Below are 18,327 nucleotides of genomic sequence, written 5' to 3'. Positions count from 1 at the left end.
GATGCACTTATCGTATTAACAATTTTGCACCGTTTTTGTTTTTGGCAAATTTTCAACTGAGCTTCTATTGTTTAGTTAGTTTGGTAACTGGATGTTCTTCGGAGGATACTCCATGCGCTTGTGGTTTCAACTGGAATTGTGGGTTTACTTTGGTGTAACAAGTTTTTAGTCAAAATTGACATGTGTTTTGCAGATTCATATAGGATAAAAAAAGTTCATTTTGGAAGTTTGTAAGATTTTTTTTGAAAGAAGAAGTTTGTAAGATTATGCCTCAAAGTAATTTTTAATAGTAAAGCATTCTGTGATCTTGCCACACTATGTTGTTACTCATTTTACCCGTTCACTTTTTTGATAAGAGCATCTCCAAGAGTACTTTACTTTTAAAATCCTAAAAATCTAGTTTTGGGATTTTGCCAAAAATTATTGGGAGGCAAAATACCTCTTCAACCAACAGTTCCAAAAAAAAATTGGTCGCCACATCATCCATATGCAGGCCGAAAACTTGGACTTTTTTTTTTCAGATGTGGCATTTTTTCCCTCCGTCTTTTTTCCCCGCAGGTTTTGGGAGTAGGGAGAGGAGGGCAAATTGACTCAAGATGGGGTTGGTATTGGGTATGCGGAAAAGTCAAATTCTATGTGCATATCAAGTTCTATGAACTTAGAAAAATTAAAACGATCTATAATTTGAGATGGAGGAAGTAGTAGCCAAGCCTCTTTTCCTGGAGTGTCTTTTTTTCCTTTCTTTTCTTTAGATAGAAATTCCTTACATGAAGCAAATTTGTTTTTTTTTTTCGTGAACGTGCTTGAACACACACGAGTACATTACGAGGGAAATTTGTTCCTTCCTTACATGTGTTTTCCTTTCTTTAACACATTTACATATTGATCAAGTCATGAAAAGTACAACACTCGTAATCAACTGGCATGTAAAGCATCATAGACAAGTAAGTTTACGACCAAAACGTGCGGAATGGATGGTAGTTCATCGGCATGATGGCATCCCGACCGAGAAAAAGAAAGAAAGGAGAAAATGAGATAAACTTGTTCTTACAGGGCCCTCGTCGAAGCATGTGGCGAGACATTGGGCTTTTGAGCCCAGTTGGCCCATCTATATCACTATATGGTACGTCTGACAACGACGGACACAACACTTTCGTTTACTACCACTGTGGCGCTGCCCCCTCGGCCTCGACGGCCACCGGCCCCCGGCGTCCCGCAACCGCGAGCCAAACCCTAGAGGGCGGCGAGAGACGCGAGGGCCGGCCCGTCGCCGCATTGGCCGCCGCAAGCGGGCCCAGTAGGTGTCCCTCTCCGGCAATGCGATGCGAGCAGAGGTGAGGGCAGGGCGCGGAGCGTGCACGCGACCAACTAGCGAGGCAGCGAGCGGGGAGGACAGAGGAGCGCCCGGTAGCACCTCATCTCCGGTCGCCCTCAGCAACAAGTAGGGATCTGTTCCACCGCCACCACCACCACCTCCGGCGGCTAGACAGTGAGTGCCCCCAATTTTACTCCTCTTTCGGTTCCTGTAGCTTTAACTGATTAAGGATTTCTTTCAGGGACAAAATGTTAGATTACTTTTGGTATTTAAATTGGTTTCCCCACTGTGCATTAGCAATGCATTTAGAAAGCTGCTAACCTCGTGATGACTTATTGTTAGATTTGATTGCCACATGTACCTTTTGTTTTGTTTGCTCAATTTACTTGCAAATCATGCAGTGGGCAAGCGATGCCGCACAACAAGGCTCGAGAGGAGGTCTATTGATTCTGCTTCCCACGAATTCAGAATAGACTATGAGCAAACCAAGCACATCGACACAGTGGAGGCCATCCACTCCGACGCCTTCTCTGCTGGTGGGTACATGTGGAGGCTAGACTGCTACCCATATGGGGACGGTGAGTGTGATGACGACGACTATCTCTCTGTCTTTTTCGAGCTGCTGACCGAATTCACAAGTGTCAATGCCATCTTTGAGATCTTCTTAATGGACAAGGATGGCCATCCATGTTTACAGGATACACATTGGTCTTGTTTTCATCTGTTCAACAGGGACAAAAATGCTGGCACGGGCTGGAGTCAGTTCATTTCACGAAGTGATCTGGAGGAAGAGGGACACATCACTCTTATATGTGCAATCATGGTCATTCGTGACATCCCTAGTCCTGTGCTGGGCTCTATTCCTGTGCCAGATTCAGACATCGGAAAGCACTTAGGCGCGCTGCTGGATAGCACAGATGGGGCGGATGTCTCATTCACCATTGACAGTGAAACATTCCATGCACACCGAGCTGTGCTGGCTGCCCGGTCGCCGGTCTTCAAGGCTGAGCTCCTCGGTTCCATGGCCGAGGCTACAATGTCATCTATCACCCTACATGACATCACCCCTGCAACATTCAGAGTCATGCTTCAGTTTATGTACACAGATGCCTTGCCTGAGCTTGGGGACTCTCCAACCGAGACACTTCAGCATTTGCTTGCTGCGGCGGACCGGTATGCATTGGACCGGTTGAAGGTTTTGTGTGCCCAGAAGTTGTGGGACAATGTGTCAGTGGATACAGTTGCCACTATCTTAGCCTGTGCTGAAATGTACAGCTGCTTGGAGTTGAAGAACAAGTGCCTTGACTTCTTTGCTGCGGAGAAAAATTTCAAGAAGGCCGTGTTAACCGAGGGTTTTGTGAAGCTGGTGCAGCAGTTCCCGTCCATTATCGTTGAGCTGCGAGAGAAGGCTGGGACATGACATGGTGTGACATCCTGATGTAATTGCTCAAGCATTCAAGCATATAGTGTTTTGATTTTTTGCTGACTGCTACACTGGATGTTAGAACTGACCTTCTTGTAGCATTTACTTCCACACAGCTCAGGTGCAGAGATATGGTGATTATGAATACTTCTTAGCTCAACTTTTGTTCTCTGTTCTCTACATCCTGAAGCTTATTTATGCTTGAAGCTTTTGAGATTTTAATTGCTGCTATGGTACTGTGAACTTTTTAGTGTGTAATGTTAATTCCATGAGTGCTATCTGATCTTTTGAAGCATGTTGGATGCACCTGTACTGTTGTATCACAATTCAGCACCATCTGCTGACTTACATCTGAGCTTGTACTGTTTAATTTGTTTGATAACTGAAACCAATGGTGGCTTGGTTCGTGATGTGCACAAGACATGTTCTACTCCATGTTCTCGTTTTGTTTTTACAAACTGGAATTGTGCATTGTCTTGTGCTTCCTCTTAAAAACCCTCTTGTGCCTGCCACTTAACCATGAGACGAGCCCTAGTGGGTGGTGAGAGGCGCAGGGTCTGGCTGAGGCTTGCTGCAGGAGGCTAGGCACTGGAGAACAGGGGAGGCACCGTTGGCCCAGCGTCATTCACTGTGGCTTTGGCAAGGGAAGGGGAGGTGCCGAGGATGGAGGCTCGGAGAGTATGCGTGGTCGGAGGAGCAGCCAAGAACAGAGGAGATGCCTGCGGAGCCTCATTTCTGCTATCCACCATCAGCAGGCAGCCACCACCCTACAGTCCAACTAGCATCACCTCCTGCGGCTAGAAGTAAGTGCCCCTCTTCGGTGTCTTAATTCCTGCAGCTGCAATCTTTTTTCCCAACCTTTGAATTGGTTCTAATTTCATGTATTAGGATGTGGCTTTGTGATAGTATGCCAAATTTACTTGCCAATTATGCAGTGAACAAGCAATGCCTCACACCAGGGCTGGAGAGGTGGACTATTGATTCTGCTCCCGCGATTCAGACTAGAGTATGAGCAAACCAGGCATCTCGCCATTGGCAAGGCTGTTCACTCAGACACCTTCTCTGCCGGCTGGCACAAGCGGAGAGTAACCTGCTATCTGCTTGGGGGTGATGAGTCTGACAGTGGCAAGTATATCACCTTCGAGCTGCTGAGCATGTCCAGAAGTACAAATGCCATCCATGAGGTCATTTTAGTGGACAAGAACTGCCAGCCATGTTCCTAGGCTGCAGTCTCATATTCAACAGTTCCATATGGATGATGATGAATGGGCTGGCGTTGGTTTGTTTCACTGGCTGATCTAGAGAAGCATTACCTGACAGAGGGACACATCACTTTGGTATGTGCCATCATGCTCATTCATGATTGTCTCAGAAATTGGAAAACATTTCGGTTGGTTGCTGGATAACATGGATGGAGTGGATGTCTTGTTCACCATTGACAGCGAGACATTCCATGCTCACTGAGCAGTGCTTATGCTCAATTGCTCGTTCGCCAGTCTTCAAAGCTGAGCTACCAGACATCACCCTCTATGACATCACCCCCGCCACATTTAGATCCATGCTTGGATCTATGTACACAGATGCCTTGCCTGGCGACGAGGAGCTTGGGGACTCTCTCTCAGAGATTGCGGCATCTACTTGCTAAATTGATCGGTATGCATTAGACCAGCTGAAGCTTGTGCGTGCAGAAATTGTGGGAAGATGTGCTTGTCGACACAGTTGCTGCAGCCGTAGCCTGCACTGAAATGTACAGCTGCCCGAATGTCAAGAAAGCCATGTTAACCAAGGGTTTCGTCCAGTTGGTGCAGTAATTCCCTTCTATTATTTATGAGCCGCGAGAGGTTTGGACTATGACAAATGACAATGTGCAATGCATCTCCTAAGCTCCTATATAGTTCAGACATACAAGCATAGCTGAGTATGGTGTTCAGTTATCTTATTCACAGTTCACAGATGCTATGGTTTATGCACACAGACGCCTTGCCTGGAGACAATGAGCTTGGGGACTCTCTCTCGGAGATGATGCAGCTGGCTAGTATGCATTTAGAAGGGCTGAAGCTTCTGTGCGAGCAGAAATTGTGGGAAGATGTGCCTGTTGATACATTTGCTGCTACCATAGCTTGCGCTGAAATGTAAAGCTGCCTGGAATTGAAGAACAAATGCATCGACTTCTTTGGGAGGAAAATTCCAAGAAAGCCGGGTTAACCAAGGTTTTCTTCCAGTTGGTGCAGCAGCTCCCTTCAATTATTGATGAGCTGCGAGAGGGTTGGGCTATGACAATGTGCAGTGCATCTCTTGTATAGTTCAGGCATGCTAGCTGAGTATGGTGTTCATATATCTCGGTCACCGGAATCTCATAGATTTTCATGCATAGTGTGATTTCAAAATCGACTTTATAAGTTGCTGCGATGTTATAAGGACAAGCAAGGGGCGAGTTGGAGGACAGTTGTTACACAGATCAGGTTCAAAGAATCAAAGCTCTCGAGGCGAGGTCTATGGGGGCGTGGTGGACCTACTGGCACAAAGATCAGGCTTGTGAAGCTATGTAGACTTGGAGATTGTATGCATACTTAGTAGTCTAGTTATGCTTGAAGCTTTTGAGATGCTTTACTTTTGTTATGCTACTACGAGCTACCTAAATATAACTCCATGACTGCTGTCTGCTCATTTCAAGCCTGCTGTATCTTGGAACTCCTTGTACTTTCGCATCGCAATTCACGCACCACTTGCAGATTTCCATCTGAGCTTCCACTGTTTAATCCGTTTGGTAACTAGAACAGTTCACTTGCTTAGAGAAGAAATTTTGGATTTCCCGCATAACCGGTTTGCCCATTTCACCTGGTTGAGGTTGACGAAGCTAAAATTCTTACACGATGTATTTTTGTTCATATTTATTATTCTTTATTATTTTTGGAAAAGATAATCCTATTACTCTCTTTTTCGAAGGTAATATTCTTGCGAATCACACAGTATAAACGCAGATGCTCACATACACGCACGCATGCTAGTTCCTACGAATACACGCATGCAACCCTACTCCTACGAGTACCTCCGAAAGATTGAATTGGCAAATCCTCAGTGACGAAGTCACCACTTGTTGGTGCAAAAAATCGATCGTCGATCTCTCATGCGCCACACACAAAGGCCTGGGAGATCTACTTAGCTCCGGTGCAGGTCCTTCGCTTCTTGAGGTTCGGCCAGTCAGTTTGATCCTGCCACTAACAAGATATGCAATGATGTTGTATCGGCCAGTTAATAGAATCACAATGCTGATCTGATACAACACTTGGAAAAACAAAACTTGGACAAACAAAACATATGGTGATTCATCGGCTAGATGATAGAATTGTAATGCAAAGGGCCGATGAACCAATGGCCAAAGTTAGAACTTAGATGATAGAATTGTAATGCAAAGGGCCGATGAACCAATGGCCAAAGTTAGAACTTAGTGTTTGGACACCTATTGGCCGATGCTAGTAACCAGATAACTCATCAGCTATCAGTCTGATTCAACCATGTTGAACGATCGTGGATGTAGGTCATCGGCTATGAAACCGAATCACGCATAAACATGCGATGAGCATAAACCATCGGCAGTAGTCCGATGATGGTTGGGCGTTCATCGAGCGAATAAATTATCATAAATAGAACCAACTAGCTAATAACAATTAATCTGTCGTCACTATCAATCCGATCGAACCTAATCGAGATAGCATTGATAGCAGGGTGATAGATCAAAGGCTACAAGCCGATGAATCTAGATGCGACAAGATAAAAGCATGGTAAAAGCTCAACAAAGGCCACAATAAGAAACTATCGCTTGACGAAAAAGCATTCTGTTGGACTTTTCTTAATACGACGATTGAAGCAACACAACAAATTTAGAACAAATTTAGAAGATAAAGTAGCTGATAGATCTTAATAGAGGCAGGATAAATTTGATTATACCAAATCTAGCAAGAAGTCCAACGATGCAGCCTTACGAGATGGGGGGTAATAATCGATAACCGGTAAGTAAACTAGACGAGATTAAAGCGATGCGCCATTAATCAAAGTCTAGAATACTCGATAAAAGCGATGCTTACAAGCAAACCGGAGATCGAGTTCCATCAGCAGGCACCAGTTCCATCTCCGGAGCTAGGCAGTGAGTGGCCCCTCTTTCCTTCGGATTACTGTAGCTCAACCGCTTAGGGACTTATCTAGCCTTTGAGTTGGTTTCAAGTGCATCAAATGCGCATCAGAAAATATTTTTTTCTTTGAAAAGAACCAGCATGAGAGCTACCTGTTGTATTAGAAAATAATGTAGGAGTATTGGAACCGCTTACTTTCTTTGATTATGTATTGTTAAATTTGACTGCCAATTTGTCTGGCTGAGACTCAATTTATATGCCAATCATGCAGTGGGCAAGCGATGTCGCACGGCAAGGCTGGAGCGGCGGACCATTCACTCCGCTTTCCAGGAATTCAGATTAGACTTCGAGCAAACGAAGCATTTGGCTACTGGCGAGGCCGTCACATCTGACTCCTTTTCTGCCGGTGGGTACATCTGGATTCTGGAGGGTACACTACTTTCCGCATGGGTTCAGAGAGGCAGATGGAGACAAAGGTTCCATCTCTCTCTTATTTGAGCTGATGAGCAAGGCAGATGTCAATGCCATCGTAAAGGCTTTCATAACGGTCAAGGACGGCCACCCATGGTCCCCGTGTGAAGACAGGAGAGGTGTCGAACTGTTCCAAGGTGATGATTTTAAAAACTTGGGCGGCTGGGGTCATTGGGTTTCACAGGCTTCTCTGGAGAAATATTACCTAAGAGATGGACACGTCACTTTTGTATGCGCCATCATGGTTGTTCGTGACAGCTCTGTTCCTGTGCCAGCTTTGGACATCGAAGAACATGCTGGTATGCTCCTTTGTGATATAGATGTGTTTTCTTTTTCCAATAGGAATTGGTGCCACATTGACCTAATATGTATTAGAAGGTGGATGAATTAGAGCATGGCATCCGTTGGTGCTAGGGAGAATTCATGGGAGAGAGAAATGAGTTAGCATCAGTGCTGACGGTTGTAGACATGAACATGATGCTGAGGCTAGAATGCACCAATGCTAAGATTTGGTAATGATATCAACTTATTTCAGTAACAAAATTAAATATTTTAAATCACAATCACCTTAGCACCTATAAAGGGTATGCTATAAAGTAGATGAAGCTAAATGAGATGGTGACAGATAACTTTAGGACCTAAATCAAGGGGTAGCATATGTACATTCTTTTAGAAACTGACAACTGTTAGAAACCTGCATTGTTGATCCCAATAACAACCGAATAGATATAGTACTTGAGTTCTGGGTACAATACAGAGTTGGGATAAGCAGCATACCATGGAAATCGAAGGATGAAGACTAGAGGTTCATCAGAAAGGGAAGCTAAAGGGGAAATGGAAATCTATGGGAAGATGAACAATATTAGAGGAGAGGATGAACAGGAAAGGAGGATATCTGTTTCGTATTATTCTGTTTGGTGCCATTTGTGTTTCTGGTGCTCGCTCTTTGTAGTCCACGTGCAGGCAAGCTTACCAATGAACCGCGGCCCATGGCCCTGGACACAGGCCCACCTCCAATGCAAACAGAGTCACGGACACTGATTCTGTGATGTTTCATTGTTAAAATTGATTACCATTGTTTTTTTTTGTTGAGACTCAATTTAGTTGAAAATTATGCAGTGAGCATGCAACCCCGCACGAGTAGGCTGGAGGGGCGAACCATCGATTCAGCTTTCCATGAATTTAGAGTAGACTATGAGCAAACCAAGAACCTCGGCATTGGCAAGGCCATCTATTCTGACGCCTTCTCCGCTGGCAGTTATATGTGGAGGGTACACTACTATCCCCATGGGTGCACAAAGTCACACAAGAGTTATGTATCTATCTACATCGAGCTGGTGAGCAAATCCAATAGTGTCAATGCCATCTGCGAGGCCTTCATAATGGACAAGGATGGCCAGCCATGTCCCTATTCTGCAGCTAGGACAGATGTTGTACTGTTGCAAGACCAACAGGACAATGATAGATGTGGTGGTGGCTGGCCTCAGTTTGTTTTACGAACTGATCATGAGAAATATTACGTTACAGGGGGACACATCACATTTGTATGCGCTATAATGGTTGTTCATGACTGATCCATTCCTGTGCCGCCTTCAGACATTAAGAAACATTTCAGCAACCTGCCAGGAAGCACTGATGTCTCGTTCAACATCGACGGTGAGACGTTCCATGCACACCGAGCGGTGCTTGCTGCCCGTTCGCCAGTCCTCAAAGCGTTAATGTCTTCCATTACCCTACATGACATCACCCCTGCAACATTCAGAGTCATGCTTCAGTTTATGTACACTGATGCCTTGCCTGGAGATGATGAACTTGGGGACCCTCCCTCTGAGATGATGAAGCAGCTACTAGCTGCGGCTGACCGGTACGGATTGGACCAGCTGAAGCTTATGTGTGCACAGAAATTGGGCGACAATGTGTCTGTTGATACAGTTGCTGCTACCTTGACTTGTGCTGAGATGTACAGCTGCCCAGAGTTGAAGAACAAGTGCATTGACTTCTTTGTGATGGAGGGAAATTTCAAGAAGGCCATGCTAACCACGGGTTTTGTGCAGTTGGGTCAGAAGTTTCCTTCCATCATTGACGAGCTGCGAGAGAAGGTTGGGTTATGATGTAGTGCAGGTCCAGACATGGCTGGTATTTTGGTGACTGATATCTCAGAGATCAGTTGATATTTTGGTGTCCAAACATAGTGACACTTTGAGATTGCCTTCTAGTAGTACTTGAACTAAGTTGCTGCCAGATGATTATGTTGGAGCCTTGGAGGATTAGCGGATTGCCATTAGTGAGGAAAGGCGGATGTTGTCACGCAGATCAGGTGGTGAGGTGGAGGATGTTGTCAGTTTGTTACACAGATCAGGCACAATGCTATGGGTATTTTGCACACTTGGTAGCCTCTCGTTCTCTGTTCCTTTTGGCCATGCCACTGCGAACTGCCTAACAATGTAGTCTGAACCCGAGGGTGGGCTGTGCTCAACCTTGTCAGCTGTTTACCTTTTCTATGCTAGTACTGCAAACTGCCTGACTATGTAAATTGTAATCTGAAGTCTGAACTCCACGGGAGCTCTCTAACCTTGTTAAGCATGTTGGAATTGCTTACCGTCGTACCACAATTCTGCACCGTTTCTTAAGTGTCATATGGGCTTCAACTGTTTGATTCGTTTGGTAACTGAAACCAACGGCGAGTCGAGTACGTGATGTGCTTCACAGATCAGTAGGCCAGCGTCGTTTGGTGCTCCCTCCGTTCTTAAGCAGTACTGCACCCGTATCAAAATATTTTATTCATCTTATTAAAAAATTTATTATAAATATAAAAAGTTAAGTAATACTTAAAATACCTTTATATTTTTGAACAAGATCAATGTTCATACATCGTGACAAAAAGCAATGGTCATAAACATTTCGGTACAACGGGAGTACGATACTTTCTTTTGGGAAAGGTATTATTCCTTCATTCAGATCCAATGTCGTCTTTTTTCTTCTAGATCTTCAGAAACCGTTGTTATTCTTCATTAGAGCATATCCAGCAATCCCAATAAATATTTTCCAATAACTAATATATTGCGATATCCAAATATCTCTTTCATTGTTATTGGAGGAGTTGCTTTTGCAGTCTTCTAATAATATCATCCCAATCCAACTATCGTATTGGGAGAGTCACAACTCCTTTATTTAGGGAAAGTTGCGTTGAATTATTGGGTTGTCTCAATAATTATTAGGAAAAGGGAAAAGTAAAGGAAGACTGGTGGAGCACTAATTTTTACGAAAACCTCCATAGTTGGATTGGGGATAGGAACCTGCTGGTGATGCTCTTAGAGCATCTCTAGCAGATTGCTCAAATCCACCTCCAATACCAAAAAACTACCATTTTAAAGATTTTGGAGATGAGAGAGAGCTCCAGCAGACTACCAATATGATATGTTCCCTAGTACCAAATTTTTTTGAGCAATTGCCAAAAACTTAGCTCCTCTCCCCTTGATGTAGGGGCGTTTGATGAGATTTTGTACAAAGTCTAGGCGATAAGATAAGAAACAGAGATAGAGAGAACTAGCTTTGCATGTGTTAGTTTCATGTACGCATATGGAACCAGTACAATTGCTACAGTATTATCCTAGGCGTTTACATACACAATTGAGACTCGAGCCGGGCCTGCGAGACGACTGGTATGGCCCAGCTAGATGAGTCTGGAAAGCTCGTGCTACGAATGGCCGGGAGAAATACAAGCAGCTACACATACACACGCAGGGGCGGATCCAGGGGGCTAGGCCCCCCCCCCCCGAGAGCCTGATTTTACCTGTAAAATACTATAGATAAAGTCTCAAATCAACGTTAATCTCTAGCTCTAGCCCTTAATCTCTATTATTTAGTCCCCCGATGTGTTCGTCCTGATTCCGCTCCTGTATACACGTACTGATTCCGCTCCTGTATACACGTACGATCAACGTGGATGGCAAGCAAATGAAACTGACTTGTAGATATTTCACTACGTCAAACAAACTCTTGGCAGCGCCATGGTGGAGTCCGGAGGCAGTTACCTGCCCTCCTGCCTATATAAAGCCCTACCCCTTCATGTAGGGGATCTTTTTTTGGATCCATCGGCCAGGCCTGCTCCTTCACGTAAGGAAAAAGAAAATCTTTTTCCATCGGTGCCGCCAGGAGAGGGAACAAGGAGCCGCAGCCCCTTCATCCATCGAACGCCCGCAAGATTGGAGCTTGCATCAACCAGCCGACGCCTCTGTGACCGTCATCGACAAACACCTTCGTCCACCGTCGCAGCAAGGCCGACGACCACGCTGGAGTCGACATGAAGCCGGTGAGCACGTCAAGCAAGGTGGGAGAAGGCCGTGGCTCCTCTCTTCGTCTTCGGCGGTGAAGGTTGATCCCGGGTTCCGTCTCTATTTTTGTTAGAGATTAGATGCATACAAACGGTGAGGTTGTCCGCTCGTCCCATCGCTCGCTCGTCCTGACGCCGGCCACACCGGAGGAGCAGTGGAGGAACGTGAGAAGCCAGAGCCTGGAGATGAAGATGCGACGTCCACAGCCGACAGCGACGCCGCACGTGGCCGGAAACTGATGGAGCCGGGCCATGATGATACAAGGCTGCCGGACGCAAGAGGCGGCGCCAGAAGACGACACTATGTCATGTGCCCCTGAGACGACGAAGATGCCGTGGAAGACGAAGATGGCACCGTACCGATGTCCGGAGGCGCTCATATGCGCAGCCACGAGGACTGACGTTCACCGAGATGCAAGCAAGAAGACGCGTCTCATAGGGCATGCAACCATGCACGTGCATATGTGCATGCATGCTCACCAGTGAACTAATTGGAAAGCAAGTAAGGAAGCCCGTCCGAGTTCGTGGCTTCCCGTGTCTCCGTCGAGACGTTCAAGATCCAGAGATCATCGCCACTTTGACGACGACTTGAGGCGCACTCCACCAGGATCGGCGTCCATCATCACCTAGTCGGCGGTGCTCCTCACGTCCGTCATCGACGACTCATTGTTCGCTGTCGCTGCCAGGAGCCGGCGACCACGCCGGAGCCGAGAAGCTGAGGAGAAGCACGGCGAGCAAGGCGAGCGGAGCGGTGCCTGGGCCATCACCTACCTAGTCCACGCCGTATGGCGGAGAAGCTGCGCTGCTGTTGTGGGCGTCTCTGGACGGCGGAGGACGACGCGAGTGGCAAGGAGGACGGGCAGCGACGATGAGGCGCTGGGAGCTGACGCGGCTAGTGGAGACGGTGAGGACAGCTCCGATCGGAGACGAGCGTCATCAAACTTCACCACGTGCCAATATGCGTGCACTGGGTGTAGCTGCATGCATGTGTTTTGCACTTGCATATGCATGCACGTATATAGGATGCTGATGAGCATGCAAGCACCTATACAGAAGACTTTCACGGACGGAGCATCTTCTGCCCGGTTAGCTCATGCTCATACGGTTCTGTTCCGGTTAACAGAGTCATCTATTTCAAAGTGACCACGTCGATGATCAAGCTACCACGATGTCGACCCGGATCAGCTACATTGACTGCGCATCTACTACCTCTACATCGACTACTGCATGTTGTGCGGCACCGATGAAGCGGACGACGCGGGAGGGGGAAGCTGATGTTCCAGCTCCGCGACACCCTCCTACGGGCCGGCGACACTACGGAAAAGCTAAAAATTGCTGAGTGTATTTTTTTTGCGAGCACTCGGCAAACAAGCTCTTTGCCGAGTGCCAAGCCAAAAACACTCGGCAAAAAAAAACACTCGGCAAATCGGGGCTTTGCCAGGTGTCAAATAAAAAACACTTGGCAAAGCCCCCTCTTTGCCGAGTGTCAAAAAAAAACACTCGGCAAAGAGGGGGGCTTGCCGAGTGTCAAAAAAAACACTCGGCAAATAGGGGGGTTTGCCTAGTGTTTTTTTTGACACTCGGCAAAAAAATAATTTTTTTTCCTCTTTTCACCATGAAATTTTTTCTACTCCCCACATAGAACATGTGGTACTCCATGTTAAAATTTGGTATATTTTTGGATTTATTTGCTATATTTATTTAATTAATTGCATTTCAAGGAAATTTTTGGTATAAGTCAAATTTGAACTGCAAGTGATTCAAATTATGGAACAAAATGAGTAGAAAAATGATATTCATGTTATTCGTCACAATTTGAGACCTAACCCATGAAATGACAAGAAATTTCGAACATCTTGTTCAGGAAACACGACCACGAACGTGTGGCAGTGGTATTTTTAAATTATAAAAAAAATAAGCAAAGTCTGAAAATCATGAGATTTGTCATGATGTGATGATATCATAGGTGGAGGCTGTGGAAAAAAATTGAGAATGTTTTGCACATTTCGTCACGTACGATGTTTACAGACCGAAGCATTTCAGAAGAAGAATAGTAACGTTGAGAAGGATTGCATAAGATTTGGAGTTAAAATGGCGGTCGAGTTTTGATTTGACTACAAAACTTTTTGTATAGTCAATAGAGAATATATATTATTTCATGTAAATTTTTGACAATTTTTTAAAACTGTTAGATATTTTTTAAATTTTTTTAAAATATCTTTGCCGAGTGTCCTAGGTTAGACACTCGGCAAACAACCGTTCACCGAGTGTCACCTAGGACACTCGGTGACCTTTTTTTTTTCCAACCGCGCAAGGCCTTATCCCAACCGCAAGGCGGCCGGCCTTATCCCCTCGATCTCCTCCGCCGGTACTACTCCCTCACCTCTTCCTCTCTCTCCCCCCCACCCCCGGCCCCAGCGCCCGCCGCCCGCCGCCCCCCGCCCCGCCACCCGCCGCCCGGCGCCTAGCGCCCAGTCCCCAGCCCCGCCGCCGCCCGACGCCCAGCCCCCGGCCCCGCCACCGCCCAGCGCCCGGCGCCCGCCCCCGCCGCCGCCCCCTTCTTCCCCTCCGGCGCGGATCCGGCGGCCCCCACCTCTCTCCTCTCCGGATCTGGCGCGTGGTGGCGGGTGGCAGCGGGCGTGGCGGCAGCGGCGTGGTGGCAGGCGGCAGCGGCGGGCGGCAGTGGCGGGCGGCAGCGGGCGTGGCGGCCGGTGGCGGCGTGGTGGCCGTGGCCGTGGCCGTGGCCGTGGCCGGCGGCCGATGGCCGGCGGCTGTTTCTATTTTTTTTTATTTTTTCCGAAAATGTTTGCCGAGTGCTTTTTGACACTCGGCAAATCATTTGCCGAGTGCTCGATGTTCGACACTCGGCAACTCCACCATTTGCCGTAGGAAAGTTCGCCGAGTGCCATTCGCCGAGTGTTACACTCGGCGAACTCTTTGCCGAGAGTTTTTCGGCCTTTGCCGAGTGCCTCAGGCACTCGGCAACCTTCCTGTTTCTGGTAGTGCGAGGCCCCTTCTTCAACAACTTCTACCTCGACGATGTTGCCGGAGCATCCACGATGGTTCAGCTACACGTCTTCCTCATGCATGCTCTTCAACAACATCGACTACACTGCCGTTTGCGACCGAAAAGGTCGGATGGCACGGGCGGGCCGAGCTGATGTCCCAGCTGCGTTACACCGGCTCATGGATACCGATGAGGCCATGGACGACGTCGACGCCCACATCTACACCAACACTGCGCATGCATGGAGAACGTGAAGTGAAGACTAAAGACGACGACCACAACAGCGGAATCAGAGGAGCTCTGCAAACTAGACTTGCAGAGGTAATTAACTAGGATCCTTTCTAGGCCCTGGGAACCAGAAGACCACATCATCCAAGTCAGATTTGTCCAACAACATGCTATGGAGCACACATGTGTATTAGGGAACTGGTGTTTGTATTTTATTAAATATGAATAAAGTTTCTGTTCCCTAACTTTTGTCTATTTGTTTTGTGTACCTAGTGGCACGCCCGCACCATTCCAAAGGGCAGAAAAATCTTCATGTGATTTTTCTCCTCAAACAAGGGGAGAAGCAACCTGCTACAGACTCTCCCCTATCGGCATTTATTTGTGGCGCGCGGAAGTTTTCGGTCGAAGGCACTCACCTTGCCAAGCTCCACGGCGTTGGATTCGTGCGGCGCCGCCATAGCCGGAGTGCGGGCCCACATCGTGCTGGAGGTTGGACTGCCGCCGGTGGGAGGAGGAGCTTGCGGGTGCTGCCGCTGCACCTCCACCTCACCCATAGCTGTGAGGAGGAGCATGCGGCTCCCTACGTCGCCACCGAGAGAAGGAGGGGGAAGCGGCCATGGCGACTAGGTTGGGCGAGCTCTGCCGTCTTGAGGTGGCGCGGGGAAGGGGGTAGCGCTGCCATCACTGTTGGTGTTTTATACCCGGCAACCTACCGAGGTTTATCCCAAGGTAGTAGATTGGTTGGTGGGGGATCACCGAACATGGAACTTGATGGTAAAAGCGAGGACACAAGACATAGATTTATATAGGTTCGAGCCGCCAGAGTAGCGTAGTACCCTACATCCTGTTTGGGGTGTTGTATGTGCCGCCCTGCGCTTGGATGTTGTTTGGTGTTGAGGATCTGGTCCTCTATTGTAGTTCTATGAGATCTTCGCTTACCGATCTAAGGACCCCTGCCCTCCTTTATATCCTCCAGGGGGTGGGATTACTAGTCGGTTACAAGGAGAAGTCTTAGTATGATTACATGGTATGAGTCCTAGTAGGATTACAGGAGAATCCTAGTAGGAGTCCGTCTTCTTCCTTCCTTGCAGGTACTGGGGATCTGTCCACGACAAGCCCCCGAGCGCTTCATAGTCAAATGTAGCAGTCTTCGAGTACTTTTCAGATTCTCACCGAGTAGTTTTAGTGCTCTTCGAGTACTTTATCTGGCTGAATATTCAAAGTTCCTCAAAGCTACCATGAGGCTATGGTGTGCTCAAGCCCTTGATCGTCTTGATTTTGTAATCTTTATCTTTGGAATGTGATATGTAGGGTGGCAGAAGTCGCACTTCATATGGAGTAGCCCCCGAGCTTTAGGTTGAATCAGAGAATCAGGCTGAGGGTCAATAAAATCTTGAATCTTCTTCTTTCATCTTGAAAAAAATCAACTGTTAGGTGTAGCTTATCAGCCCTCAAGCCTTGGAATGATTAAATAATCAATCCGAGGGTCTTTAGTCTTCACGCCAGTCATCATCTGAGTTGTATTGCGGCATCCTGCCCTCGAGCTTATGCGACAAGTGAGCCGTAGAAGCCACGTTGAGTAGTTATTTGGTGCTTAGCCCATGAGCTTGGAAGCTAGCTGAGCCATTGGAGATATTCCGAGTAGTAATTGGCGCTTAGCCCCCAAGCCTGGGAGCTAGCAGAGCCATTGGAGGTACGCTGAGCGTCCTAGACGACGACTGTCGTCGAAGCTTGATCTGAAAAAAAGGATGCATACATTATGTAGCAAATGTTGTGTGCCATGCTCTTATTTCGGTCATATTTCTCCCGAGTAGTTAGCCTGTTATGTTAGACTCTCAATCCCTGTTTAGCCATTGCCACTGCGTGTGAGATCTTTCTCTCGTGTATGCGTACTAGCACTGCTGCTATGGAGATCTTTGTGTCGCGTCCTAGAGTTTAGGTATGACAGAAGATTCGAGGCTTTCACGAATTGAGGCGTATTCTGCTTGAGTAAATTAACAACCGCTAAGAGAAGACATTTAAAATAAGTAGGCGGCATTGCGATAAAAAGACTGCGCGATTGAGCGTAAAGTAGTCATTGAGACTTTTCTGCCTTTTTGACCAGGAGAGCGTGTGTTGCCACGCATAGGATTTGTGCCTCCTTAGGGTGTAGTCGCTGCAAGCCTCCAGCATTCAGTGTACCAAACCCGTGGCTGTAGCCTCTGAAATTCGATTTACCAGGCCTGTTGGCAGAGCTTCTGGAACTCAGTGCACAAAACCCGTGGCTATAGCCTCCATAATTCGGTGTACCAAGCCCATGGCTGTCAGTTAACATGCCCCAGGAATAATTGACAAAGTGTAGATCTGGAGGGTAATTTCCATCAAGAGGCGTACACAAAAGTACTCGGCGCATTGCTCTGCATGCGGAAAACAAGTTGGAAAAATTATATAAAATAATTAAAAATGTGACTTAGCTTGATTCGTGGACGATTGTCGATAAAGTTATGGTGATCGTCGTGAAGCCGTGACTTTTGTTGGTGAAGCCGACTAGTCAGAGTCGATTATAGGAGAATCCTAGTAGGAATTCATTTCCTTCCTTCCTTGTGGGTACTGGGGATCTATCCCTGATAGTCGCGAGAGGCGGGGCCGGCGCAAGGTTAGCTGGGCGATCACCTCCGTCGGGAGGGGCCTCGGGGGTCGGGTGAGCGCTAATGGTGGGAGGGAGGGAGGGAGAGGCGGCGAGGGATTGAGAGGAGAGAAGGGAGCCGGGAGAAGGGAGGCACGGAGGAGTAAAAAGAGAAGAAAAAAATAACTTATGGATCCCACGGGATAGGGATGTATTGGAGATTGGATTTTGGTAGTTTGTTGCAGAGAGAACGTTTTTTTAAAGTGAATCCGAGCTAGAGATGCTCTTACACTCAACTTAATATTTAGAGCCCTGTAGGCCCCCCGACGTGGTCACTGACATGTAGGCCCGGTTTGTCAGGGGAAGTTACATTAGAGCGAGCCCTCTGTTAGGTGAAGTTGCATTAGAGAGAAGTTATTACCTAAGAGCGCTCCAACTCAAAAGAGTCACAGATACTCCTCTTGTGCCGGCAACCGCAGCGGCGAGACGAAACCCTCTCCGCTGGCGAGCGGCGACATCTCCCTCTCCGGCGCAAGCGGGAGGTCGGAGCGTGCGCGCGACCGGACGACCCAAGCCGGGAGCGGGGGACGGGGGAGCGGCCGGCGCGACTCATCTCCGGTCCCCACCACCAGCGCGCCGGCACCAGTTCCATCTCCGGCTGTTAGGCAGTGAGTGTGCCCCTCTTTGGATTGCTGCACCCCAACTGCATAGGGACTTTATTCTAGCCTTCGGATTGTTCTCAATTCTCAAATGCATCAAATGTGTATTACTGTATTAGCAAGCAGGAGTACTGGAAAGTGGGGCTGAATTCTTTA

At 47.4% G+C, this 18,327-nt stretch overlaps 1 protein-coding gene and 1 pseudogene across 3 annotated transcripts; both read left to right on the top strand.

Moving 5' to 3' along the window:
- The first annotated feature begins 1,170 nt into the window (after positions 1 to 1,170).
- On the top strand, positions 1,171 to 5,405 carry LOC117859579 (BTB/POZ and MATH domain-containing protein 1). Of its 3 annotated transcripts, none has more exons than XR_004641221.2 (3): positions 1,171 to 1,489; positions 1,717 to 3,541; positions 3,674 to 5,405. XR_004641221.2 is itself a non-coding variant. In XM_034742712.2 (2 exons), coding segments are annotated over exons 1-2 (1,020 nt in total). In that variant the 5' UTR covers positions 1,171 to 1,488; the 3' UTR covers positions 2,736 to 5,405. The 3 variants fall into 3 exon arrangements, 1 of the variants encoding a protein (XP_034598603.1); XR_004641223.2 differs by lacking the exon at positions 1,171 to 1,489 and having other exon boundaries at positions 1,754 to 1,893; positions 2,013 to 3,541; XM_034742712.2 differs by having other exon boundaries at positions 1,717 to 5,405.
- A 2,175-nt stretch (positions 5,406 to 7,580) lies between these two features.
- Positions 7,581 to 9,450, top strand: LOC117861954 (BTB/POZ and MATH domain-containing protein 1-like; annotated as a pseudogene).
- The last annotated feature ends 8,877 nt before the right edge of the window (positions 9,451 to 18,327 follow it).

The sequence above is a fragment of the Setaria viridis genome, chromosome 6, assembly GCF_005286985.2.
Source record: "Setaria viridis chromosome 6, Setaria_viridis_v4.0, whole genome shotgun sequence".
Lineage (NCBI taxonomy): Eukaryota > Viridiplantae > Streptophyta > Magnoliopsida > Poales > Poaceae > Setaria > Setaria viridis.
The sequence above is the reverse complement of the archived record's forward strand: the minus strand, read 5'-3'. Positions and strand labels throughout refer to the sequence as shown.